Source organism: Phascolarctos cinereus, unplaced genomic scaffold (genome assembly GCF_003287225.1).
Source record: "Phascolarctos cinereus isolate Bilbo 61053 unplaced genomic scaffold, phaCin_HiC Scaffold_4;HRSCAF=312, whole genome shotgun sequence".
NCBI classification, from domain to species: domain Eukaryota; kingdom Metazoa; phylum Chordata; class Mammalia; order Diprotodontia; family Phascolarctidae; genus Phascolarctos; species Phascolarctos cinereus.
The window spans coordinates 311,051,436-311,079,014 of record NW_027555847.1 but is presented as its reverse complement, the minus strand read 5'-3'; the positions used below and the strand labels follow the sequence as shown (position 1 = coordinate 311,079,014).

General features: G+C 37.8%; 1 protein-coding gene across 3 annotated transcripts in view; it reads left to right on the top strand.

The window, feature by feature from the left end:
* The window catches only part of RASGRF2 (Ras protein specific guanine nucleotide releasing factor 2), a 324,254-nt gene that overhangs the window by 126,103 nt on the left and 170,572 nt on the right, over nt 1-27,579 (top strand). For all 3 annotated transcript variants that reach the window (XM_021007670.2, XM_021007654.2, XM_078153147.1), the window contains 5 exons: nt 1,001-1,254; nt 4,943-5,022; nt 9,062-9,255; nt 17,431-17,540; nt 18,510-18,628. In XM_021007670.2, the coding sequence (XP_020863329.1) occupies nt 1,001-1,254; nt 4,943-5,022; nt 9,062-9,255; nt 17,431-17,540; nt 18,510-18,628 (757 nt within the window). The remainder of the gene's footprint in view (nt 1-1,000; nt 1,255-4,942; nt 5,023-9,061; nt 9,256-17,430; nt 17,541-18,509; nt 18,629-27,579) is intronic.

Genomic DNA, 27,579 nt, shown 5'->3' with positions numbered 1-27,579 from the left:
TCCAGTTCTACCTTACTGCAAGTCTAGTGCTCTGTCTGCTATATCACCCTGCCTCTAGGAAACTAATTGTAGGGAGACATTAGGAACACTGTCATCATCTGAAAAGGACCTAAGAGATTGGTCTAGTAATTTAATTTTTCAAAGGAGGAAACACAATTCTAGGGAGGTTAAGTGATTTGTTTGGGGCCACACAGCTTTTCACAATAAAATCCAGAACAAAAAAACCCCTCAACTTTTAGATTAGTGTTTTATTCATTTTAATATACACACTTTAATCACAAGGTAATTAGTCAGTTTTTATGATATATTCTTTGGTCATCACCTAGCATGTATATGCTTTGGAGGGTTTTTGTTGATTTCTCTCTTTCTGTCTATGTCTCTGTCAGTCTGTCTCTCTTTTTCTCTCCTCTCTTCACTCCCTCTCTTTCCCTCCCTCTTCTCTCTCCCTGTCACTGTTCTTCTCTCTGTCTCTGTTTCTCTCAGTTTCTGTCTCTCTTTCTCTCTGTTTCTCTCTCTGTCTGTCTCTGTCTCTCAGATTTTAATTTCATCAGTATGGGGAACTCTTAGTGTGGAAATTCCTGCCAGCAATGCAGACCAAATAGCTCATCTAACTTACAATCTTTATATGATTGTCTCTGGCACTGAGACATTAAGTAACTTGCCTCTAGTCACTTAAGTAATATTCATGACTTACTCCAAGGTCAACCCTCTTTCCTACCAAACCTCTCAGCATTTAGACATATGTGGGTACAATATATAAAATGTATTAATCTCTAGTGACTTATTCCTGCTGTTAAAAAGTTCAGAACTAAATGATCACTGGCCTTCTAAACAAGTCAACCACAAGAACTCTCTGGGTCTCATGGAGAATGAGGGTGTCTGATCAACATAATTTCCATACTTTAAAACATTTACTTTTGCATGCAGCACAAATTATTGCCTTGCTTAACCACTCAAAGTGCTATTAACTCATGTAGATTTCTCTTTGGCTGTTCTTTAGGTTCAGAGTTTCATGCGAGGATGGTTATGTAGAAGAAAATGGAAAACCATTGTTCAGGATTATATCTGTTCTCCCCATGCTGAAAGTATGAGAAAGAGAAACCAGATTGTTTTCAACATGGTTGAGGCTGAGTCAGAGTATGTGCATCAGTTGTATGTTCTTGTTAACTGTTTCCTTCGCCCTTTAAGAATGGCTGCAAGCTCAAAGAAACCTCCAATTACCCATGATGATGTCAGCAGCATTTTCCTCAATAGGTAAGGTTTGGGATTATTTGGTTCACTTGATTATGTGAATGCTAAAAGCAACAATAACCACCAGCCCAAAATAGCCTATTTTTAAGGTTTTTTTTTTCTCAGAAGACCAGATTCTTAAGTTCCTGTGGCCTGTTATTTTCCTTAAGATGTTAAAAGTGAATCCCATCATCATTGCTCATTCATTTTTCTTCTTCATTTTCTCTCATGGCTTCTGCGTACTTTTAATCATCTTCACAATTTGAAATTCACTTTGTTGTTTTTATTCTTGGAGGGATCTGATCACCCTCAAAGCAAGAAAGGCTGGGACCTTTTTTTTCATCTTTTTTTAAATTTAGTATTTTATTTTTCCTAGTTACATGTAAAAACAATTTTAACATTGGTTTTTAAAACTTTGAGTTCCAAATTCTCTCCCTTCCTCCCTCCTCACCCCCCCATTGAGAAGGCAAGCAATTCAATGTAGATTATACATGTGTAGTCATGCAAAACATTTCCATATTAGTTATGTTATGAAAGAAAACAGACAAAAAACTCAAGAAAAAGAGAGAAAGTTTAAAAAAAAGCATGCTTCAATCTGTATTCAGACACCATCAATTCTTTCTCTGGGATTGGATAACATTTTTCATCATAAGTCCTTCAGAGTTGTCTTGGATTGTTGTATCGCAGAGAATAGTTGAGACATTCCCAGCTGATCATCTAACATATTGCTGTTACTTTATACACAATACATTTCATTTTGCATCAGCCCATGCAAGTCTTTCCAGGTTTTTCTGAGAGCATCCTGCTTATCAATTCTTATAGAACAATAATATTCCATCATAATCACATACTGCAACTTGTTTAGCCATTCCCCAATTAATGAGCATATAAATACAGACAATATTATCTCACTTTAAAAATTATTCTTATTCTGATGCTTAAGCATTATGTTGTGAAAGTAAATATAGACTATATCTTGTTATAACAAATGCTATTATATACTTAACAGCATATATAAAAATATATAATATATGACATAAATATATATAAATATGTATCAGTAGTAGTACTGATAATGTGTTGATAAATGTTTAATAACTAGCTCCCTGGGAAAAAATGTACCCACACTTTTAAGTTTAATCATGTTATTAACATTTTCTCTATCACTTAAGTCTAGAGAGTCAATAAAGCAATAAATCAATTTCTAAGTCTTTGCCTCCAGAAAAGAGCTGCTATAAATACTTTCGTACATATAGGTGGGGCCTTTTTTAAAAGTTATTCACAAAAGAATATAACACATGTACAGCCCGTGCTCATTGGAGTACTTGATGCTCCTAAGAACTTCCCCAGATTTCATGGCAGAGCCGCCATTTGAGTAGCTGCAGTAAAGAAAACAGCTGGGAACCACAACAACCACTTGTCACCTGTTAGTTTCAAGGTACTGTGTTGGGCACTAGAGGAAAAATTTAGGTAAGACCTGGCTTCTGCTTTCAGAGTGTTGACATCAATAAGACTAATCTTTATTTGTCTTTGTTTTTTTCTGGGCCTTTTTAAAGTTACAATTTCAACCCAGTATCCTAGAGGTTCACACTCACACTTTCTGTGCTTTGCTTTTTTTTCCTATTATGAGACCCATATTCCTCTTACCAGAAATGCACAGAAGAGAGGCAAAGTTCACTTGCACAGAGTTGGAGGGAAGATTAAGGTGGGAAGATGAAGGATATCAAGAATCTTTTACAGCCTCCCCGTGTCCGAGGGGGCTGCAATTTGGAGAACATTGATTGAAATAATGGACCAGGCTATTGGCTGAGACTCCCCGCTGCTGATGCCATCAGAACCCATGCTGCTGTAGCTCTCTGTTGTCTCCAGGGATTTGTTTAAATTGAATTGTCTTACTTCAAGTTTGAAAGGCCAAGCTTAGTACATTGTTTAAATTCACAAAATAGACAAGGTACACCTACATCAGAAAGGTATTGCTGAAGGCAATTTGTGAGTTAGGTCATGCTTCAATCTAGTTTTCCCCCAGAACCTGATCTCTCAGTAGAGATTTGAAGAGACACTTTCAAACTCAGAGTTTGTGTGTGCTTGTTGCTTTTTAAAATGAGTCTATCTTTCTTCCTTGTCCTAGAAATTGAAGTCTTAGGCAGGTTAATTATTTGGTATTTCCAGACAATATTATCTTACTTTAAAAATTATTCTCATTCTGATGCTTAAGCATCATGTTGTGAAAGTAAATATAGACTATATCTTGTTATAACAAATGCTATTATATACTTAACAGCATATATAAAAATATATAATATGACATAAATATGTATCAGTAGTAGTACTAATAATGTATTGATAAATGTTTAATAACTAGCTCCCTGGGAAAAAATGTACCCACACTTTTAAGTTTAATCATATTATTAACATTTTTTCTATCACTTAAGTCTAGAGAGTCAATAAAGCAATAAATCAAGCCCTCATTTATAGTATTGGCAATTTCTGAGGTGTAAATGCTCATACTGAAATTTTAATAACTGGCTTTCAAGAGTCAGTTCAAGCTGGCTCCAATACACCCCTGAGTTGTTCCATTCAGCAAAAATTCTAGAAAGAGCAGTAACTTTAGACAGTTCCTCAGTGTTTGTTACAATAGAATTTGAGCTATTATCAAATCATTCACTGAGAGAGATCCTGGTTTTCAAAAGGACTTATACTTACTCTTGCCAGTTTGGATTCTAGAATAGTTAACTTTTTGAATCCAATGCCACTCAACCAAAGAGTACTCCTGTACAATTCTTGGTGTTGTTCAGTCATGTCCAGCTCTCTGTGACCCCATTTTGGCGTTTTCTTGGCAAAGACACTGGAATGGTTTGCCATCTCCTTCTCCAGCTTATTTTACAGATGAGGAAACTGAGGCAAACAGGGTGAAGTGATTTGTCCAGGGTCACATGGCTAGTAAGTATCTGAGGCCAGATTTCAACTTAACAAAGTGTAGTCTTCCTCACTTAAGGCTCAGCACTCTATCCATTTCACTACCTCTCTGCCCCTGATGAGGGGAGAGTGAACCTGTTTTGTAGTGTGGGTACTAAACTTAGTTAACTCTTTAAAGAGCACAAATTTGTTCTTTGGTCTTTGCTTTATTGCATTTCTATGGGCTCTATCCCTCAAAGGACATTTTTTTTCATGTCTTTCTTTGGGATGCCAATGCTGAGTATAGTTCCTCCGGATTCTCTGCTGTAGCCTTTTTTTTTTCCTCTCCTAGGCACAGCTTATTCCTAAGTCAGCAGGAGACCTACTTCTCATTATAAATGTAGAATCATACCCTAAGAAAGAAGACGATGCCTTTTTTTTGTTTGTTTTTTAACTTGCTAGTCATTGATTGAAATATTCCAACAATAAACAATGGTGGGATATCTCATGTATTCCCAGTAAGAAAAGAGGATGTAAAAGAACATTCCAAAACTTAAAAATCTTATACCATCACCCAATTTTAGAAGCCCAGCTCATCATTTTCTTTTATGTTTTTGAGGTATCATTTTTTAATGGAGGCTTTTATGAACCATACACTACCTTTGGGGTCTATGTAGGGAGCCATGGAGCCAGCTCAGGGCATGCCCATTTAGAAGTCCTAAGATTCCAGGGGAATAATTCAGAAGTAAACTTTGTGTAGGGACTAAGCCAGTTTGCAAATCACCCATTCTACCCCTTCTGTTATTTTATTTAACAGTGAAACAATCATGTTCCTCCATGAAATATTTCATCAAGGACTAAAGGCAAGGATTGCTAATTGGCCTACTTTAATTTTAGGTAAGTGCTTGTTTGTCACAAAGTTTTCTATTTACCGTAAGATTTGTTTTTTTAAAAAAGGACATCTCTGTTCTTCATCTAAAGTACTGTTCTTGTGGCTCACTGTGGTATAGTGCTGACCCTGAATTCTCAAAGACTGTGCCAGCAAAACTGAATAGAGCTCTGGCAGGTTAAACCAAGATAGAAAGACTGTGTACTGCAGATTGTACATCTCTTGTCTGAAGACCAACTCAACTATATTTGGAAAGGCTTATCCCAACTCACATTCCTTCCCTGGGAGGGTTGCCCATGAGGTTATTATTTCTTTTGGCTTCCACAGTTCATAGGATCAGAGGTCATGGAGCTAAAGAAGGGAACTTAGCCATATATGTAATAAGTTGTACATACAAGAAAATTATCTAGCAAATAGGCCGAGAAGGCAGGGGAGTGAAGGGAGCACCCGCGTGCCGTAATTACTTGAAGTTTTGAAGGTTTCTTATACAGTGGCACCTTTGTCCTCCCATTCAATTTATCAGACATTTATTCAGTACGTACAGTACCTACTGTAAGACACTGTGCTAGGCTCTAGGGATGTAAAGATAGATACAACCCAAGTTCCACTCTGAAGGAGCTTACAATTTAATGGGAGTGAGGGAGAGGACAAGAACACAAATAACTGATAATGGGGGACAATGAGGTCAGTCAGCCAATAAACATTTATTAAATGCCTGCATAGGGAGAGATTACTTTCCTCTGAGAGTCAGGAGAGGCTTTGTGGATGAGATGTGGATGAGTATAATCTGAGTTGGGCCTTGGAGGAAGGAGCATAGGAATGTAGAGCAGAAAGGGATCTTAGAGGCCATCTGGTCCAGTCCTCTCCCTTTACACATGGAGATGCTGAGAACTAGAGGGGTTAAGTGACTTCTCCAGGGTCACGCAGGTGACAGGTAAATGGCAGAGACAAGATTTGAGCCCAGGTCTTCTGATTCCTGATCCAAAGCTCTTTTGGATTACACCTCCCATTTAGATTACACCTCCATTACACTTCTCCAAGGAAAGGACTTTAACAAATGACATGGAGGGGGAGTCCATTTGAAGCAGGGGAAATAGAGGACAGTGAGGGCAAAAGTAGAGGGAGAGGAAAGGTCTAGACAAAAATGGAATATAATCTAGTTTGGAGCATGGCGTATGTGAAGAAGGGTAGAATATATGACAGGTAGGTTGAGCTGTATTGTGGAGGGTCAAATCAAGTAAACAAGCATCTGTTATGCTCTCACTATATTTCAGACACCATACTACACGCTGCTGGGAATGCAAGTATCAGCTGCAAGAAAGATAGGCTTGCCCATAAGGAGCTTACCTTCTAATGGGGAAAGATGAGACATAAAAGGAAGCTAAACAATGGGGAAAGTACAGAATCAAGAGTGGAAGGAAGATATGGTTGGCTTAGCCAATTTCCAATTACCTAGCAAATTCCAATTTAAGGAATTGAGTAGAGGAGTATTTTGTAGTATATTAGTGTTTTGCAGTATATTAGGAAGATTGATTACTTGGGCAGTTTAGAAGGGGATAGATATTCAGTTAACTTCATTTATGATTTCATTGGTGTGGGTACTCTGTCACCATAGCTGCTCATGGCTTCCACTTAGTCCCCCTCTCCCACATAGAAGAGTGAATGAGAATCAGTGCACTGTATAAGGTCAGGGACCTGAGAGTCTTGGCAGATGGTTAATCAGTGCCAAGAGAATTAGGGGTGAGAGAATTAAGGCGAAGAGAATATGCTTAGGATTTAGTGAGAGTAGAGGGGAGGGCAAGTGTGTCTTACTGCTGCCTTCCCCCGCCCCCCTCATGCAAAATACCACTATTTGGGGAATAATGATGAGAAGATATTAATCAGAGGTAACCTTCTGACACTTATGGGAATCAGTCATTTGGAGGGCTTCTGATAATCTCTTCAAAACAAGTGTGTCTGGGAGATGCAAAGAGATCAAGAGTACTAAGTACTTTTTTTTTCCATTTTGTTTGTTTTGGCTAGGCAGTGGGGTTAAGTGACTTCCCAGGGTCACATAGCTAGTAAGTGTCAAGTGTCTGAGGCTGGATTTGAACTCAGGTCCTCCTGACTCCAGGGCCTGTGTTCCATCCACTGTACCACCTAGCTGCCCCAAGAGTACTAAGTACTTTTAGTAAGTAAAGTGGTATATTGTGCCGAAGAGGTCCTTAGTACTGTGCTGCACTAATGTAGCCTTTAAGAACACAAAGTCATCTCCATGTTGTGATTAGGTATTGGAACTGAGTAGAGGAGCTATTTAATTGATTTTGGTCTGATTTCCCTTCTCATATTATAAGACTTTTTAGGGAGTAGACTACCTAGAATATGTACCTCAGAGGTGCCATATACTCTGTGGACATACTCTGTGGAGCATTGGATACATGCTTGTTGATCATCATGGATACATGTTGAGTCTATGGATAGAGTATTGGGTGTTGTCACAATTCTATAGAGATGATAATTAAATTTCTTTGGTAGAGATGAACATCTCTATTGGAAGGCTGAGTTGTAATAGCAGAGAGAAAGAGTGTAGAGGAAAGAATACTCGATTTAGATTCAGAAGTTGTTTGGTCATTTCAGTCATGGCTTACTCTTCATGACCCCGTTTGGGATTTTCTTGGCAAAGATACTGGAGTTATTTGCCATTTCCTTCTTTAGCTCATTTTATAAAGGATGAAACTGAGGCAAACAGGGCGAAGTGACTTGCCCAGGGTCACACGGCAAGTAAGTGTCTGAAGCTGGATTTAAACTTGCAAAGATGGGTCTTCCTTACTCCTGACCTGGCACTCTGTGCACTGTGGCACCACCAATTCAGAAGACCTGGGTTCAAATGTCAACTCTTCTACTGACTACTTTTGTGACCTTGGGGAAGTTACTTCCCTGCTCCAGGACTCAGTTTCTTTATCTTTAGAATGAAAAGGTTATATTAAGTGATGGTTCTTTCCAACTCAAAAAAATCTCTAAATCCTATGATCTATAATCTTCATCAACTAGGCTAAGCACATTTCTCTAATATTAAGCCTCCAGGTGAGAGTTTCTTCACTTGAAATCTATGAACATGCATTTTGAATGTTTTGATCATTATATTTCATTATGATTGGTTTCCTTTGCAGTCCTTTGCATTTAAAAATATTATTCTTAGAAAGGGTCCATCAGTTTCATTAGACTGCTAAAAGGTCTGTAATAATAGTAATAATGATGATGATGATGATGATAATGGCTGGTATTTATATAGGACTTTAAGTTTTGCAAAGCACTTTATAAATATTATCTAATTTTACCCCCACAACAACCTTGGGAAATAGTTGCTGTTATTATCTCTATTTTATGGATGTTGAAACTGAGGCCATGAGAGATTAAATTAGTAGCCTAAGGTCACATAGCTACTAGATGTCTGAATCCAGATTTGAACTCAGGTCTTCCTGACTCCAGGTCCAACATTCTTACCACTATGGCATCTAGCTGCCTCGTGATATACCATGACATAAAAAAAGGTTGAAAATCTTTTCATTGAGGCAAAGTGTAGGCACTGAAGCCACTTCTGTGATTTCTTCTCTTTCCTCCCTCTCTTTCACCACTTCCCAACCAACACTCTGGAACAGTGCTAAACATATAATTATCCCTCAGAGTGCTGCCATATCCTTGGCTTCTCTTTGGATTAATCAACCCTGCTCTGTGGACATTTGGAGTATGAATCTTTCTGTGTTTTGCTAAATCTGAGATGATTATTTTTCCTTAGTTGGAGTCTTGTGCCCACTGTCTCATACTGCCCGGGTGAATGTGTCCACGGAGTAGTCAATTAAATATTTGCTAAGAGTTAACTCTAGTCCACCCCAGTGTCTAAGCCTCATTTAATCATAGACTTATAACTAGAAGGGACTTGAAAGATCATGTTGTTGTGGGAGATAGGAACAAATTGTAAAAAGGTGTTAAGACGTGGTCCTTGACCCTAAAGAGAACGTTATTTAAGAAGTTTTTTGCTAAAATGACATATTTTCTGATTTTTTTCAGCTGACCTATTTGATATTCTACTACCAATGCTTAATATTTATCAAGAATTTGTCCGCAATCATCAGTACAGTCTTCAAGTGCTAGCCAATTGTAAGCAAAACAGAGATTTTGACAAACTCTTGAAACAGTATGAGGCCAACCCTGCCTGTGAAGGGAGAATGCTAGAAACTTTTCTGACCTATCCCATGTTTCAGGTAAGTTATTCAGTAGACATTTTTTTGTAACTCACTGGGGGTAGCCTCAAAGTCAAAAACAAAGTAAAGATGGTCACTCATGAGGAGTTGTTAAATCTGCAGGTCAGGGGCAGCTAGGTGGCGTGGTGGATAGAGCACTGGCTCTGGAGTCAGGAGGACCTGAGTTCAAAGGTGGCCTCAAACATACAACTTTCACTAGCTGTGTGACTCTGGGCAAGTCACTTAACTCCAGTTGCCTCACAAACAAAGAAAAAAACATTAAATCTACAAGTCAGACAAAATGTTAGTCCTCACTCAGTGCCAGAATTCAGAATACAGGTGTATCCTAACCTTCAGAAAACCTAATATATAAAAATTTTAATTTGAAAAATGGCTAAATAATATAATAATAATAACTAGTATTTATAGTGCTTTAGTGTTTGCAAAGTGCTTTATATAGGTTAACTCATTTGATAAATGAGCAATATTTGCATTATGAGAGGATTTTTACTTTATCAAAGAGTTAAACAGACTTTCTTTAAATAGCTCACTTTAATGTAATTTTTAAAATGTGATTTATTTCACAGAAATTTTATTTCTATGCGAATTGGAATGAATTATGATATGTATGTGAACACATACCCACACCCACATATCAATTATTGTAAAATGGGGGTATATCTAACTAGGGAAATGGGCTGCAGAGGCTGCATAACCTTGGGAGTACCCTTTACACTCTTATTCACTCTTTCTGGGAAGACCTGATTTTTCCTGAGCTGTCTCTGGAATGGTAATCTGACATCTGGAAAGAGCAGTACAAAAGTTACCCTAGCAGCCAAAGATAAGACAACTTAGAATAGTCCTCGTGATTCTTTGCAGCTGATGGCGACTGATAAGATCTGTTTTTCATAGGCACTCTCTGTGGCTGAAGGATCGCTTACTTCCAAACACAGTAATCTCAGCCATTAAGGCCCATTACAGCTCCCGCCCCCCCAGTCTACAATTCAAGACTCAGACACTCTCTGCTACATTCTGAGAAGGCTGAAACATGACTCGGATTTTCTTGGAGGAGTCTTGTTGACCCTGTTCTTTTGGAAGGGCAGTGAAGCTTTCCCATTGTGGTGTTCCTAGCTGCTTTGGGGGAGGCCTAAAAGTTATCACATGGCAAAGCAATTTCATGAATCGTCTATACCAAGGGTGGGGAACCTTTGACCTCAAGACCACATGTCCTCTGGGTCCTCAAGTGCAGCCCTTTGACTGAATCCAGACTTCACAGAACAAATCCCCTTAATAAAAGGGTTTGTTCTGTAAAACTTAGACTCAGTCAACAGGCTGCACTCAAAGACCTAGACTCTATACTGTGGTAACTGCAGTGTTGGCTGTTTGGTCATCTCTAACAAGCAGCCATCTCCTATATTGCCATATGGTTTTGTAGTTTCAGAAAGAAACAATGATTTGAATCCTAATTATTTCCCTTAAAGCATAAAGCCTCCATCTTTGTTGGAACCTCGGGAAAGCTTAGAGCCCAGTTTCCTATCCCAGAGACAGAGTGTGCTGGAAAATCAAATGAATGCATATGAAAACCACTTTAGTACCATGAAACTTTGTTATAATGGTGGCTTCCCACTCCCACCCCCCTTTTGTGGCACTGAATTTTTGGAACTCTGCCTTTGTTGGAAAATGCAAAAATAATTCAAGTTAACATTATAATTTTGTATGCTCTAAGGACTTGGAGTAAAATAAACTTAAAAGTCAAAACATTGTTTATATTTATCAAGGATGGTAACTATAGGTCTTATCTCACTGGGGACATACTTTCTGGGGGAAAAAAAAAGCAACAACCCATATTTGGATATAAATGGCATGCCCCAGAACTTTTAAGATTTTGTGTATCATAAACCTGAAAACATATCCTTGAAGAAATATCAATGTATAAGAAATCTGAATTGTTTCTGCTGAATTTTATTATAATTCTCCAAAACTAAACCTAACCGTTAGTGTTAGATTTTCCCAACAGAACAAAGCTCCATGTATTTATCTAATTATTTTGCGGTTTAATCTATCTGAGATTGCATTTGGGCCTTTAGCAATTAGATTTAGGTAATAATGAAACCCCTCTGTCTGCACAGATCTCTCCAAATAATGTGAATATACAAAGGCAGAGTTATGAGAAATGAGTGGAACACCTCATAATTGGGCCTAATTATCCTTCCCACTGGCTATAGCTGTGTTTAACAAATGCCAGAGAAATCAATCTCTTCCAGTGGATTACTCTCAGATATCTTTGCAGTGTGGTGGAGATAGCCACATTTGAGCCATTAGGAAATTAGTAAGATTGAATGAATTTGGGGTAGCTAGGTTACACAGTTGTAGCACTGGCCCTGGAGTCAGAAGGACCTGAGTTCAAATCCAGCCTCAGAAACTTGACACTTACTAGCTATATGACCCTGAGTAAGTCACTTAACCCCAATTGCCTCACCTCCCCCTCCTTATTTCCCCATCTCCTGCCAAAAAAAGAAAGAAAGAATGAATTAATTCAATGTGTTGAATTCAGGGAGTTAAATGGAATAGCTTGGACCTTGCTCTTGCCCAGGAGTTTCCTCCTATTAGCAGTAAACCTAGGCATTTTGACTGTCCCAAAGTAATCCCCAGATAGCAAGCCTCAGATCTGTGGTCTGTTCCCAGTTTTTCTACTTTCTAGCCACTGTGGTGATGTGACTTTTCATGAGTCATTTAACCAATCTGAGCCTCAGTTAAAGCATCTTATGTGTAACATGCAGAGGTATGATGAGATGGCCTGTAAAATCCCTCCAAACTCTAAAATGCCATAATTATATGGCATTTTGGTGACCAGGATGGTTCTGAGAGGTTAAGTCAACATTTGATTGGCCAAGGCCAGAATTAGCCTAGAATTCTAGAGCAGTAATCTCAAAACTTTTTTCTTTTGATTTACCATAAACAGTCTCTTTTCCAAGTTCACTTGGAGCTGGTATATTTGGTGACAGCTTTGGTGTCCTCAGACACCACATGTTTGTCCAGTTACCCAAATAGCAGCAAATGTAAAGCTATCTGAACCTCCCAGGATGTCAGGGTGGCATAGCCTGCAGGTTGCCTTCCCACTAGACTTTTGAACACAGCATTCACCAGCAAGTTCATGATGCTTGTGGCCTTGGAAGAGATGCCATCATCTGAGTGCACCTGTTTTAACACTTAACATGTCAGTACACACACACACACACACACACACACACACACACACACACACACACACACAGGTTTCCTTTTGGGTCCCCTCCAACTCTGCTTGGAACTTTTGTCCCCTAGTTACTCCCAGGAAATAGTGACTGCTGTTCCTGTCCAGACTTGGCACTCATCTTCGAGATAGTAAATTCATGTGATGCATCTTATGTTACATATACGTGGGACTAAATGTGAACCAAATGCTGAAAGAACTCCAACTTATGTCATATGTAGAATAGCTGAAGAACCTGGGAATATTTAGTCTAGAGAAGACTTAGGTGAGAAATGATCATGGTTTCAAATATTTAGATGTCTGTCATGTGAAGGAGGATCAGACTTATCCTTTTTAGTGCCAAAGAACAGAGCTAGGAACCACAGGTAGAATTTGTGGGGGAAATCTAAGGGTTGTGACAGACCCTAGAGGCCCTTCATTTCAGAGGCCATTTAGGTCAACCTAGACCAAAGAGCCTCTACACCATCACCAAGAAGTGGTCATTGAATCTCTGAAGACCTCCAATAAGGAAAATTTTTAAAATAATACTTCAAATTACATAGCACATCAAAGTTTGCAAAGCACTTTGCATAGTATTATCCCATTTGATTTTTACTCAAACCCTGGGAAGTAAGTACTGCCTGTTACTATAGATAATAACAAAATGTTATCCTGTCCTGAGGAGACCAAGGCTCAGTGTCCATACTCATACATGAAGTAAATGGCAAAGGCAAGATTTGAACCCAGTTCTTTCTGATTCTCAGTCTAATATTTTGTCTACTCTGTAACACTACCTTTCTCATAGAATTGTCCAGAGATGGAATGAGTTGTTTTGGGGATGGAAGCCTTTCTCTACTGGTCTTTAAGCAAAGTCAGGATAACCACTTAAAAGGGATTTTGTAGATGAGAGCCACACATTAAGTATTTGGATTAAACAGCTGCTGAAGTCCCCTCCAACTCTGAAATTATGTGGATTTTATGATTTTGTTGTATGAGAGGAAGGAAAATTGGGAGAGAAATGGATTGATGGTTTTTTTTAAATTTTGCCTATACATCTCCCTTCTTCTTTTTGGAGTCTGATAAGATTAAAATATTGAAAAATACCATTTGGCATGACTGGAATTTTCCCTTATTTAGCTCATACTACTTTTGTGTCTCTCTTTTTGTCCTTTTACTGCTTTGGGGGAGTAGAAGAGAGAAGAGAAAAGCACTTCTTTAGGGAGAACTCTGTGTACTTTCTATTAGCATTCACACTTTCTGTGTCCTTCCTCATTCACTGTGGAAGAACAGCCATGCTGGAATGAATCTGGTACTGGCATATATTCTGCATTTGAAAAACATCTTGAGCCTCTCATCAATTTTTTCCATGTTATATAAGATGTGCTTTTGTCACCTCCCCCCTCCTTTCTTCACACACATACATTCATTTCTTACCTCCTTGAGTACTGCTGATGGAATAAGGGGTGAGGGGGAGAGGAGGAATGAGCTTAACATGTATCAGCTTTTTTCTTCTCAGAAGAATCAGTGACCAATGGAGAAGCATTCTATAGCTCACTTGCTTTGGGGCATAAACGAAATAAGGCTACCACTGTCCTTTTACCTACTGCTTATTGATCTGTGAAGGATTCAAAGGGGCAGCTAGGTTGTGCAGTGGATAGAACATGGAATTAGGATGATCTGAATTCAAATGTGGCCTCAGACACTTACTAGCTGTGTGACCCTAGGCAAGTCACTTAATCCTGCTTACCTCAGTTTCCTCATCTATAAAATGAACTGGAGAAGGAAATGACAAACCACTCCATTGTCTTTTCAAGAAAACCCCAGATAGGGTCATGAGGAGTCAGACATGATTGAATGACTGAACAACAACAACAACAAAAGAAGGAATGAAAGTAAATGCAGTTGCTGAGCTTCTTTGCATGGTGGAAAAAATGATTCTAGATTTAAAGTCAGAGACTCAGGTTCAAAATCCAGCTCTGCTACTTCTTGCTGATATACTTTTGGGCAAGTCACTTGACTTTTCTAGGCCTCAGTTTCCTCATCTGCAACATGGGGACATTGAACTAGGTTCCTTCTAGCTCTATCTCTGTGACCTTAGAATGCCGTGAAAACCTTCCCGTCATGAATTCATTCCCATGAATTCAATGATTTTGGCAGGAAGAATTTGGCAAACAACATAATGCAATCAGCAGTATCATTTAAAAAAATATGAACGATAGCAACTTAACTAATACTTTTTCAGATAGTTGCACACAGAGTTGTAGAGGTTTGGATATTCACACTTTGAAAGTTACCCAAAGTATGGTCTTCCTTCAGTGAGCATTTTTGAGGGATGCTCAGATCTCCTTTTAGATCCTCAGCCTAGAAAACAAACCTTGTAAAGGCAGTAAAGTGTCAGCTGTTTTGGTCAGCTGTAATTAAAAGCTGAACTGTGATTGATTCCAATGTGTTCCTTAGCTGGTCTGAATCTGTTTGGAATCCACTTTTTCTGCAGGGGTGGATGATCTAGGCTGGAATTTGGCATTTGTTCAGGACCTCCTCTGCTCTAGCACCATCCTTCTGTACCTGCCTTTTTGCAGTTTTCATTGCTTGTTATTACTGCCACTGGAGAGCTAGAAAGGGGGAAAAAGGTGGAATGTCCATCAGTTAGGATCCTAGAAAGCAGCTGTATCCTAAAAGGCATAATTAATGGACTAGGATGTATTGGCTAAAATTAGGTTTGTGGATTAATAGGATGTTTGAGTTTATGAAGCCTATCCCCATTCCCCTTCATCGTGACTAATTGGCATTTATCTGCATGTTTGTTTTTCATGGAGGCATTACAAACTTACTAGGGAAATTTTGGTTACAGGCTTACACAATTCAAAGGGCAGATCCCCTGCTGCCAAGTGGATAACACTCCCTCATTCAAAATAGTCAAGTGTGCTGTGGTTAGTCTACCTTGCTGCCTAGAGCATCCTGCTAATGAGGACAAGGTCATGGATTCATTTCCTTGTGATATTTGGTTTGTTTTGCTGTGTTCCAGACTAAGGTGGTCCCGCCATCTCACAAATACGTGCCATTGGTGAGAGACTATGGCTGGTCAATACAGATATTTCACTGTGGCTTTGGGGGGAAAGCCCATTACCATGTCTTAACACTGATGGACTGCACTGTGGCAATAACATGAGAAGACATAAAATGTTGGGATGAGGCAAATGCTTGTATGGTCTCTCATCAAAGTGAATGATTGTGATGTAAACTCTTAGCATAAAGAGCATCTTAATTTATGGCTATTAATCAAAATAAAGTTATTTCCTCCTGGGAAAAAGAAAACATTGATGGGCTAGCAACCTCATCTCTAGAAGAGGACAGCATATCCTTTCATATTCCTTGCTTTTTGTTCCTTATCCTAACATCAGTAAGTGTCCAACCACAGGCTCTGCCATGTGTCTTATAGTAGTGTCACTTTCCCTCAGAGATGCACAGGGCCTCTTAAATTGTAAAGCATCTATTGTCTATGTGAGGCAACAGTAGGTAAAGTGGGGCCATAGATGAAAAGATTTGGGATAAAGTGTAAACCTCTCTTCGTATGTTTTATCCCTCAGTGAATTGTTCATTTTTACATCTTATTGCCTAAGGATGTTACTCCCAAACTAGTGCTTATCATTTATGCCTACTTCCTGGCACAAAACAGGAGGAGATAGCTCTTTTGCCGCTTTGTACTTAGCCTTTTCCCTAATTATCTGTAAAGAAGGTTGTAAAGGTGTAGCATGAAAGGAAACTGTACCCACAACCTTTTTTTTTTAATATAAAATGTACATTGCTCTAATTCAGAATAAGTATGAATGTGTGGAACCCCTGTGAATTAGCTCAACTGTTCTGGATAATTTAATTTTGAGAGGGGTAGTATAGAAGTCCTAGCAAGACCTAGGTTCATGTACTACCTTCAGCATTGTTGTTGTGTCATTTCAGTAGTGCCTGACTCTTCATGACCCTAGTTTTCTTGGCAGTGATGCTGCAGTGGTTTGCCATTTCCTTCTTCAGCTCATTTTGCAGATAAAGAAACTGAGGCAAAGAGGGTTAAGTGACTTGTCCAGGGTCTGAAGATGGATTTGAACTCATGAAGAGGAGTTTTTTCGATTCCAAGCCTAGTGCTCTATCCACTACACCACTTAGCTGCCCCTACTACGTTCAGTATGTATTAGCTTTATAGGCAAGTCATTTAACTTTATAAACTTCAGTTTCCTCATCTGTAAAATGAGAATTATGACATTTGTATTATCTACCTCGTGGGGCTATTATGAGGATCAAATAAGATAGTATGTGTGAAGTTTCTATAAACCTTAAAAGTTCTATAGAGGTCAGAGTGTTAAATTGGTTAAATTGGTAAAGTGGATGCTTTGGTTAATGTCAGTTATTACTAAGTTGTGAAAGCTTATTTACTTATAAAGCAATAACCCAAGGACATCCTTCAGTTCGAGGGTACTCTTTTATGCCGAGAGCTGGGCAAGGTGTGTGGAGATGTCAGGGTATCAGAACCTGTTAGGCTGGAGGCTTTTCTTGAGAACCAGCTGTAGCTGAGTTGACATTGCTATTTATTTTGTAAGCAGACAAATCCACCCAGATTAACAGCCTATCAGTGTTGCCATGATTTAATGATAGCCATATCAGTTTCACTGGAAAAACAATTTCAGAAGCCCTTCTCTTCCTGTTCAAAGAAATACTTTAAAAGAAGCTACCAATTATTCCATCTACCACACTGCCTTTTTTCATTTATGATTGGTTTCCTGTATGTTCTTTGTGAAATGCTTAGAGTGTGCGGATTGAAGTACTGTGATTTTTTAAGCATTTTTTTTAAAGACATGTTTTGCTGTTAGCTACAGAAAACTGACAAGGAACTAAATTCAAAACTATGGAAAATGAAATGCCCTGACATTCGTTCCCATTAACTAGTGCTAACATTAATCTTTATTTGTTTGAAGATACCTCGGTATATTATAACACTCCATGAACTTCTTGCTCATACCCCTCACGAACACGTGGAAAGGAAGAGTCTGGAATTTGCAAAATCAAAACTAGAAGAACTCTCAAGGTATGCTGGCAACCTTTCTCCCATGATGTGACTTGCCAGAGTAGTGAGGTAGACAGTGTTGTTTACATTGAAATCTTCCACGTTATAGACTTGGGGACTAGCAGGGAGCATTTGTGTAGTATCTTCCTATATGGAAGCCTAATATAGCGACTTATCCAATAGAAAGTTGGTAATATGATGATGATGATTTGGGATATAATGTGTACCCCTCTGTGTGTTTTTTCTCTCAGTTAACGGTTCCTTCCCTCATCTAATTACCTACAGATATTACCAAAAATGGTTCCTTCTCATTCACATTGGTTTTAAACAAAGAAAAAAAATTAGTGATGGTATTCTTCATTGAAATAAAAAATTCTGATGTATGAATTTTTGTGATTGAGGTTAGGTGCATTTCTGGGGATGAACTTGGAGATATTCCTATTATAGTTTTAGTAGCATTTATTGTGTTCTTCAAACCCATCATCTGTTATAATGTATGATGCCTCATTTCACAAGAATTCAGGGATGTGCTGCTGAAATACAACATTATTTGTGCTGTAAAGCCCTATTAACATGAAAACAGATTCTTACTTTTCATTCCTTGGGCACTTATTGACATTTATGCTGTTTTAGTGTCTGTGGTATAAAGCTCACTAGTTTCTTCTGCAGTCCGAGTAATGGTGTCCTCAGTGCTGCTAGGAGAATTTTTATAAAAATAATATTATTTTTAAGATGTGTTTGTACAAATATTTTCAATATACTCATTATCCCCATTTATTACTTGAAATAATTAAGCATAGCTTTGCTTTGTTTGGGACTTTCGGCATTAAGAATCCCTGAAGATTGAGTTGGTACCAGCACACTCCTGAGTTTTTGGGGGGTTCAGAGCAGGGAGGATCTGGCTATGTTATCTTTTTTTCTTTCCTTACTTTGACTTAATGGTAGAAAATGCAACATATGAAACATCTCTGTTTACATTGTGTCTGACAGGATAATGCATGATGAAGTGAGTGATACTGAGAACATACGGAAAAACCTTGCCATAGAAAGAATGATAGTGGAAGGCTGTGATATATTGTTAGATACCAGCCAGACTTTTATTCGACAAGGTAAGCCTTTGTATAGTCATGGTAGACACAACTATAACATTATACTTGGCAGCTCTAGAAACAGGGCATTTGGGGAAACACGTGATGCTATAAAGCCGATGCTGTTCACCTAGGACAAGTAATATATAACAAATTGTCCCCCTTTAGCAGGTGAGTTTCGGGCTATGGCTGAGGCCCACCCTTGTGCTGTTTCTTTTCAGGGGCCATGAAAAACAGCAACACAATAATAGTAAAGCATGAATGGGCCAGTAAATTGCATTCTGACTGGACTATCATCCTCAATGGACCGGATATTATCTACAGCTCCGTGGAAAACAGGTCTGTCTGGCCAATTGACGTTGCCATGTCAGGCGATGATGACATCCAGGCAAAAGCACAAGAGAAACTTGAACTGCTAAAAGCTCTCTCACAAAGCAGTGGAGAAAATGTGCGGAGCGAAAACAGCTGCCTCTTGTTCCCATTTTTCATCAGCACTTCAGGAACGGCCCCACACAATATAATTTGATTACACTTGGTAACTTTGGCTGCCAGATGAAATGACATGTCATGGCTGACATCAGCTGGAACAAGTGTTGGCAGCTATTGGGTAATGGTCAATTTAACACATGCCTCCCTGTTTATGCCATGTGTTTTGGGGGACACATCCTGGTAAATGAAGCTTTGGACCGCAGAAGAGCCTTTGTGCCAAAGGAGTGGAGAAGAAACAGTGTATTGCTAGTGCATATGCATAACTATTCTTCAATTCGTAGAAGATAAATATGGATGGCATCCTCAGTTGTCCTTAAAGGGTGCTTTGGGGGGCTTAGGTGTTGTGCTAGGAATGTCTTGAAGCGGTAGGATCCTCTACCACAATTTTTGGGTGGCATAAATACAGCATTCATAAATAAGCCGTGGATAAGAACTAACTCATTGGAAGGGCTTATACTAATGATGTGGCTAATGTTATTTGAGGAAATTGGTGTAAAAACTGTTATGCCAAAATACACTTAGCAAAAGTAATTATTGTCACTGTGTTTTTACCTTATCTAATGAGACACATCAATCACACTGTGCACATTACTGGAAAAATTTAATGCATGCCATTCTGTTTTCTCTGACTTGTTTACAAAGATAGAAAACTCAAATTATGTTAAGAAAACTTGGGAATATTCTTTGTGTACACATTAGCTTTCTTATACTGACTTCATGCTCTCTAACATTCTTTGAACAATAATGGAATATAAAGTGATTTTAGTAGAATTAATTTACTTTGGCTTTATAATGAGCTCTTTTTTTGGTCTCTTATTATCTTTATAATGAATTGATGTGGCCTTGTCATACATGTACTATTGCTGTAATGTCTCTGTAGTCATTGGAAATATTGATGAACATTGACCTGAGGTACAAAAAAATCTGAGAAAAAGACAGAGAAGCTTCTAGAATTAATTTATTTTTCTCAGAATTAAATCTGTTATGGAAGGACTTGCATGAAAAAGTATTGTTATTGAAAATTTTTTATGAACATTTATCACATTCTTGCCACACAAATTTTCTGTCTCAATTTGAGAAAGTTACTGTAATAGAAAATATTGGGAGTGTAAATATGTTGCACAGGTTGCCTTCTTTAATTTTGTCTGGGGGAAAAACTTTTCATGAATGGCACCCCTCTCTGATTAATAGCTTTATGATATTTATGCAATTCTGTGAGCTGCAAATGTGGCCCATCTTTGTCAGTTCTTAATAATTCTGCTTCTGTTATTACAGTATTTATAGCTCACAAGTGTTCTTAAAATGATTTGCCTTTCAGCATTTTTTCTGTGTTCTTGTTTTGGTTCTGATGGCATGTTTAGGAATGGCTTAATAAAGGTTATTTTAAAAAAATTAAAATGAAAAGTAGCCTGGTCAATGACAATATAGAAACATTGGTACTAGTGACACCATTTTGATCTGGTCACCTTCTTGATGACCACTTCATTAAATAATCATCATGACTTTAAAGATACCTGCTACTGTCTCAGAGTTCTAACTCGGAAGTGTTAAAAAGTATAACATTCTCCAGGAAAGACCCTACATCTTTTTTCTTCAAGAGTGTGATGGAATTTGAGTTGTTCTCACTTTGGGGCAGGATAAGAGGCCTAGTTATTGTTTTTTTTTTAAATTGAAATGAAGTTTATTTGGGGGATTTAGGAACTAGCTAGTCCATTTCTGATGTGGTCATCCTTTGATGATTATTTATGTACGTAGATTAAAAGGTTACAGGACAATTAAGTATGTTTAAATTCTGAAAATTATTTATGCCAATTAAAATATAATTCCATTTCTCTATTAATTTAATTTAATTATTTGTTATTTATTTTTATTTGATTAATATTTTATCTGTTCTTTTAAATTTGGAAAAATAATTTTAAAATAGAGCCACCTTGAAGGGAAAAAGAAATAGTGTGTTATATATATATATATATATATATATATATCTTACATATACATGTTATATATTACATATATAAATAATATGTATATGTAAGATGCATATGTATGTATATATATTTGTGTGTATACACATATTTTTTCTTTTAAAAAACTTTCCTCCTTTACCCAACCCCCATATATCCTATTACTAAAAATATATAATGGAATCTTTAAAAAATAAATCTGTAGATCTTTGAAAATATCTTTATCTTCTGTTGTATATAGGATTATCCCTAAAAAATAAAACCCAGATTGTGTAGCCTCATGGTTATATATGAAATATTTATTAAAAAATAAAAGTACCTGAAATAAATACAGGGCATACCAAAAAGTTTTTTGAGACACTTTATATATTGCAGAGAAAACCGAATGCCAGAGTATCATCTAGTTTGCCTTTTCTACTATTAATAGTGCCTTGGCATTCAGTAAAAGTTAATACTCTTCCCAAGTGATAAATTGAATATACTAGAACATCATTATAAGCTTCTGCATTGTAGATTGTTTTCAGTATAATCAATTTGCCATTGTCCTGATTCAGACTGACCAAAGGTCCTGAATACAATATACAATGAAGACAGATCACAACCCATGTATCTCATGTGACTCTTGATCATGTCCTTACCGAAAATTGCCCCAGGATCTCCAACCATTGTGCTAGGGTCACTTCTCATGTTCTCTTGACCTTGTTATTTTGACTCTATCAAAGTTTTTTGGTGGTTTCATATTACTTACAAGTTAAGAGTTTCTTAGTCTAGCATCTGGTGCCCTCCAAAGCCTGACTAATTCTTCCCTCTCATTGTGATTTCACGCCACTCTTCTTCATGTACTCTCTTTTCCCTGCTAAAATCTCCCTGTTTTTGCCTGCATTTATAACCCATCTGACTAGGCTAAAGGACCTGCTCCATACCAGTGCCTATTGAAGTCAAGACTTGGTTCAGGCGCCATTTTCCTTAACCTTTTGTTGATTCTGATCTCTTCCTCTTCTAGTTTCTCATAGCAGTTTGTACTTCTACTTTGCATTTAATCACATTCTGCTATGTATCATACTTGTATGTTGTACAAATATTTATCTGAAAAATCACTTTAAATTGTTATATTTCCTGATGGCAAAAACCATAATTTTTTTTGTAGTCCCAAAGTCTAGTTCTCTGTGCTTTAGACATATTAGGCACCTAATTCATACTCGTGTTGAATTGTTGAATTGAACTCCATAGTGGACTTCATCTCAAGAAGTTTAGTCATTGCTGAAATACCTTTGGTATTTCAGACTATACTATAAGACCGCCTCACTAATAGATGGTTCAGTGGTTTTGACCTTCCTAGGACAATGTGATTGTGACATTCCAGTGGCTTGGGCATCAGATTCAATGAAGAACATCTGATTAAATATAAGGCATTTAATTTCAGTCCTTTTTTAGTTGTGTCTGATTTTGTGACCCGATATGGGGTTTTCTTAGTAAAGATACTGGAGTGGTTTGCCATTTCCTTCTCCAGTTCATTTTACAGATGAGGACTCTAAGGCAGATAGGGTGAAGTGACTTGCCCAGGGTCACACAGCTAGTAAATGTCTGAGGCCAGATTTTAACTCAGAAAGATATAATTTCAGGCCCTGCACTCTATCCACTGCACACCTAGCTGCCCTTTTAAGAAGCTGAGTCCTTGCTGACTATTTGACCAGTCATTGCTGATATTTCAGATTATATTATAAGGTGGTCTTACTAATAGATGGTTCAATGGCTTTGACCTTCCCAGGACAATGTGATCATGACATTCCAGTGGCATCTGGATTTAATGAAGGGCATCTGATTAAATATAAGGCATTTAATTAATCTCTTAACTAGAAGGGAGTCACTCTTTTAGCCCTAGGAGCTCCTTCTAATCTTATGTGATAGTTTCAGCACTTAAAGGAACATAGAAAAATCCTCACACTAAATTTATCCAACTGTAGAGTTCATTGAATAATATTGAAACCAATTGGACATATCTTGTCATGAGGGATATCAGAAGACATGAATCTCTTGGTTCACCTCATTGCTGCCGACTGAGTCCCTACGTTTGCCTGAAATGGGAAAATGAGGCTGTAAATATAGCTGCTTTCAAAGTCAGTGTTATCCTGACAATAATGATCCAACCACAAAATGGTCTGAAGATCTTAGGGACTTTTTGTTTTTACACTGAAATAAACTAAGGGAGCTGGTGCCACTTACAAAGTACCAATCTAGGTTAAAGAGATAAGGCTAAACACAGAGATGGCTAAAGTTCTTTTGGAATCAGAGAATGTACTAATAGATATTTGTTAGTCATTTGAACTCTTTCTTCATGTACTTACATCCATGGGCAAAAGGGGCCTGTTCTACGCAGCTGGAACCAATATGACATCAAACATCTGGATGAAAAATGAAATTCACTTAGTAGATGGTGTTTCCAAACATGTGGTTTACTTGCGTTTTGCTGACAAATTGCCCAGTGTCATCACTTAATTTTTCACTTTTCATTCATACATTTGTTTTTTTTGTAGCGAAAGCCAAAATATGCTCAATGACTGGAACAGTTTCTTTGTTAGATGCAATTTGAGTTTTCAGAGATAACCATTTACCAAGAAAATTCTTTTTTTAGGGAAGTATTTATTTTAAAATTAAAATCAAAGCCTATACAATTATGGATACATAAACCATTCGCTCAGCAGTTGCCTTAAAAAATCTCTTACTATGTTGTTTTGAAAGACTTGTGATTTCACCTTTGTAGGCACTCCCTGTACCAAAGGAGATTAGATCTTTTCCACATTTCCTGAGTTGCTGTGACCAGAAAAATCTCTGAGTGAATACACTTATACCTTTTGTCTTAGCTTTTAGAGAATAGCTAGTCTTTATTTTAATAAGGTTTGGGCAGCTAAGTGGCACAGTAAATAGAGTGTCAGACCTGAAGTCAGAAAGAATTGAGTTCAAATCCAGCCTCAAGACACTTATTAGCTTTGTGACCCTGGGCAAATCATTAAACTCTTTTTTCCCCCAGTTTCCTCATCTGTAGAATGGGGATAATAATAGCACCTACCTCCCAGGGTTATTGTGAGGCTCAAATGAGATAATAATTGTAAAGTGCTTACAGTGCCTGACACATAGGAAGCTCTACATACATTTTAGCTGGTCATCATCATCATCATTATTATTATTTGTAAAGTGCTTTGCAAACCTAACAGTGATATGTATATATATATATATATATATATATATATATATATTATACACATATATATGTATATATAATATATATACAGATATATATGTAAGTGCTAGCTTTTGTTATAACGAGGAATACAATGGCTATTTTAACTATTTTGGGGAAAAGAAGAAAATCAAAGTAGAAACAGGACTGCTACTTTGAAATAGGATAGATAATGATAGTGAATGAGAGAGAAGGCAAGATCTACTCATCTCTTCATATTATTCCCTTTTCTCTGCCAGGGAAAATGACCTTTGGTCTGGAAAAAGTCATTTTGGTCTGAAAAGAACAAAAAATAGCTAATAAGGTCCAAGACAAGTAAGTAGAGATAGTAAGAGATTACTTAGCTGACCTAGGTGAGTTCAGGCCATCCAGTTCAAATAAATTACATTCTAGGGTAACAAAAAAGTGGCAGACGGAATAGTTGATTTTTGCCCATGGTCTTTGAAGGATCATGGAGAACACAGAGTTGGAGTAGGGCAGATGTAATCATGATAATTTTTTTAAGGCAGATGCCAGTGGATTCTGCAAACTATAAGCCAGTGAGCTTGATTGTGATTCCTGGCAAAATTCTAGAATGCCTTATGTAAGGCATGGTTAGTGAAAATCTAGAAAAGTAAGTCATGATGCCAGAGAGCCAGCATGATTTCATCAAAAGCAAGCTATGGCAGACCAACACCATTTTTTCTTTTGGATAGAGTTTACTTGGTTAGTAGATCAGAGGAATGCTACATGCTTATATATTTTGCCTAAATTTTTAGCAAAGCATTGGATAAAGTTTCTTGTGGACAAGATGCAGTAATAAAGGTTAGGTGATAGTAATGGTTGACTGGCTGGATCCAATGAGTAGTAATTAATGGTTTGATGTCAACTTGCAAGGTTGTCCTTGGTGGAGTGGTCTGGGTGTCTTTGTTGGATCCTGTACCATGACTTTTTTTTTTTTTATCAACAATTTAAAAGAAGGAAGGAAGGAAACAAGCATTGATTAAGCATCTTTCATGGTCAGGTACTTGGCCTTACACATGTTATTGAATTTTATACTCACAATAACTCAGGGGGAAGTAGGTGCTAGTATTACTCTCATTTTACAGTTAAGGAAACTAAGGCAAATAGAACTTAAGTGACTCACCCTGTATCTGAGGCTGGATTTGAACCTAGGTCTTCCTGACTCTAGGACCAATGATCTATCCACTGTGCCACCTAGCTGCCCCGGAAGGCATAGATGATAAAAATCCATAGGTCACAGAGATCTTGGAGGAATAAAAACATATTAGATAACAAAGTCAGGATCCAAATAGAATCCTAATAAGTCTCCCTACCTTCAGTCTGCACCCTCTCTGATCTGTCTGCTACATAGTCACCAAAACAATCTTTTTAAAATACAGCTTTGACTGTCTCTCATATGAGCGAAAATCTTCAGTGGTCTCCTATTGCTCCTAGGAAAAATGCAAGCTCATTAGTTTAGTTTGGCATCTAAGCCCCTTCCCGATTAGGCTCTACCGTATTTTTTATGGACTAGCTTAATATGTTCCCCATTAACACACCCTGCGTTCCAGCCATATAGGTCTTCTTGCTGTTCCTCAGACCCACTGTTCTATTTCCTGTCTCTGCCCAGGAATGCACTCCCTCCTCACCTCAGCCTCTTAGTATCCTTAGCTTCCAGACTCAGCTCAGTTAGCACGTTCTATAACAAGACTCTCTTTCTCCCATCAAATTATCTTGTATTGCTGTCCCTAATTATTCTGCTGTGTCTCACAATAGAATTTAAGGTCTTTGATGGTAGGAACTGGTTTTTTTTTCTATGTATCTGTATCACAACTTTTATTTCTTTGTATCTATTACAGCTTAAATAAATGAATATTGAATTGGATGGTTGAGTTGAATCTAATAAGATGCAGTTTAGTGGGGATAAATGAAAACTTTACAGGGGTTCAAAAAAACAATTTCTCAAGTACATTGGAAAAGTTAATGCAACCTTAGATTGCACTGAGAGGCAAAGGATCCACATGAGGAAAGTGATGCTCCCAAGTGATGCACCACTGCAAATTTCTGTGCTAGTCATTCTGTATCTGCAGAACTGGCTTTAGTTCTGGTCACCCCTTCTTAGGAATAAAATTGATAAGCTGAAGAATATCCAGATGAGGGCAACCAGAATGTTGAAAGACCTTGTTAAGTTACTATTATGAAGGACTGGCCATAGGAAATGTGTATATTTAGCCTACAGAAGACTTATGGGGGACCTGATGGCTATTTCCAAATATTGGAAGGGCTCTTATGTGGAAGACGGATGAATTAAATTTGTCTTGGCCCTGTGTTTGCAGAATTATTAGCAGTAAGGAGAAGTTGCAGAGAGGGCTAAATTTAGATTAGAACCAGTTAGTTGCTTTGGGGGAAGAAGTAAGTTGTCTCTCACTGTATTTCTTCAAATTGAAACTGGATAACCACTTGTTTTATGTGTGTGTGTGTGTGTGTGTGTGTGTGTGTGACATACATCCATATGCATATATTATACACATATTTGTGCATATGCATATATACACACATATATACATATATATGTATGTGTGTATATCTACACACATATATAAAATAGTATATTCTTCAGGTTTAGTTGGACTGGAAGACCACAGAAATTTTTTCTATGGTCCCATGTGCCTTGCTGTGCCATTCACTTTTCTGTCATCAGCTTAAATTTAGTATGAGATGCCTTCTCCCATTCTATTCCCTTTCTTTGGTCCAGTTTCAGGGTCTCTTTTGAATATTCTGCTGTTTCCTATGATTCCCATGAATGTTTTCTTGGGTCTTTCCTTTGGTGACTTTCTCCCTTTAGCTAGAATGTTACCTAATCCTGCTTTTAATTCTTTTCTGTCCCAACAATAAAATCCAGGGATCATCTTATCTGAATTAGTGTAGCCTCCTCATTGGCCATGTTGACTCCCAGCTTTTCTCCTCTTCAGTTAAACTATGCCTTTTCCTTCTTTAATCTTTTTATCCACAGCTTTGACCATCCCTTTTCTCTTTATCTTATCCCCACCTCTGGAAACCTCCAATCCCTTTTATTTTTCTCTTCAACTTCAAATTAGTCATTCTAACTTTCAAGGCCTTCCACCAGTCTGCTTCTACCCACATTGCCCCTCTCACTTCACTCTACTCACTGCCCACTCCCTTCACTTCCGTCAAACCTCCTGGGCCCTTTTGTTCTGTTCTCCCACTCCCACATCCACCTCCAGAGCCCTTTCCCTGCTGTTACTTATGCCTAGAATATCCTCCCACTTTATCTGTCA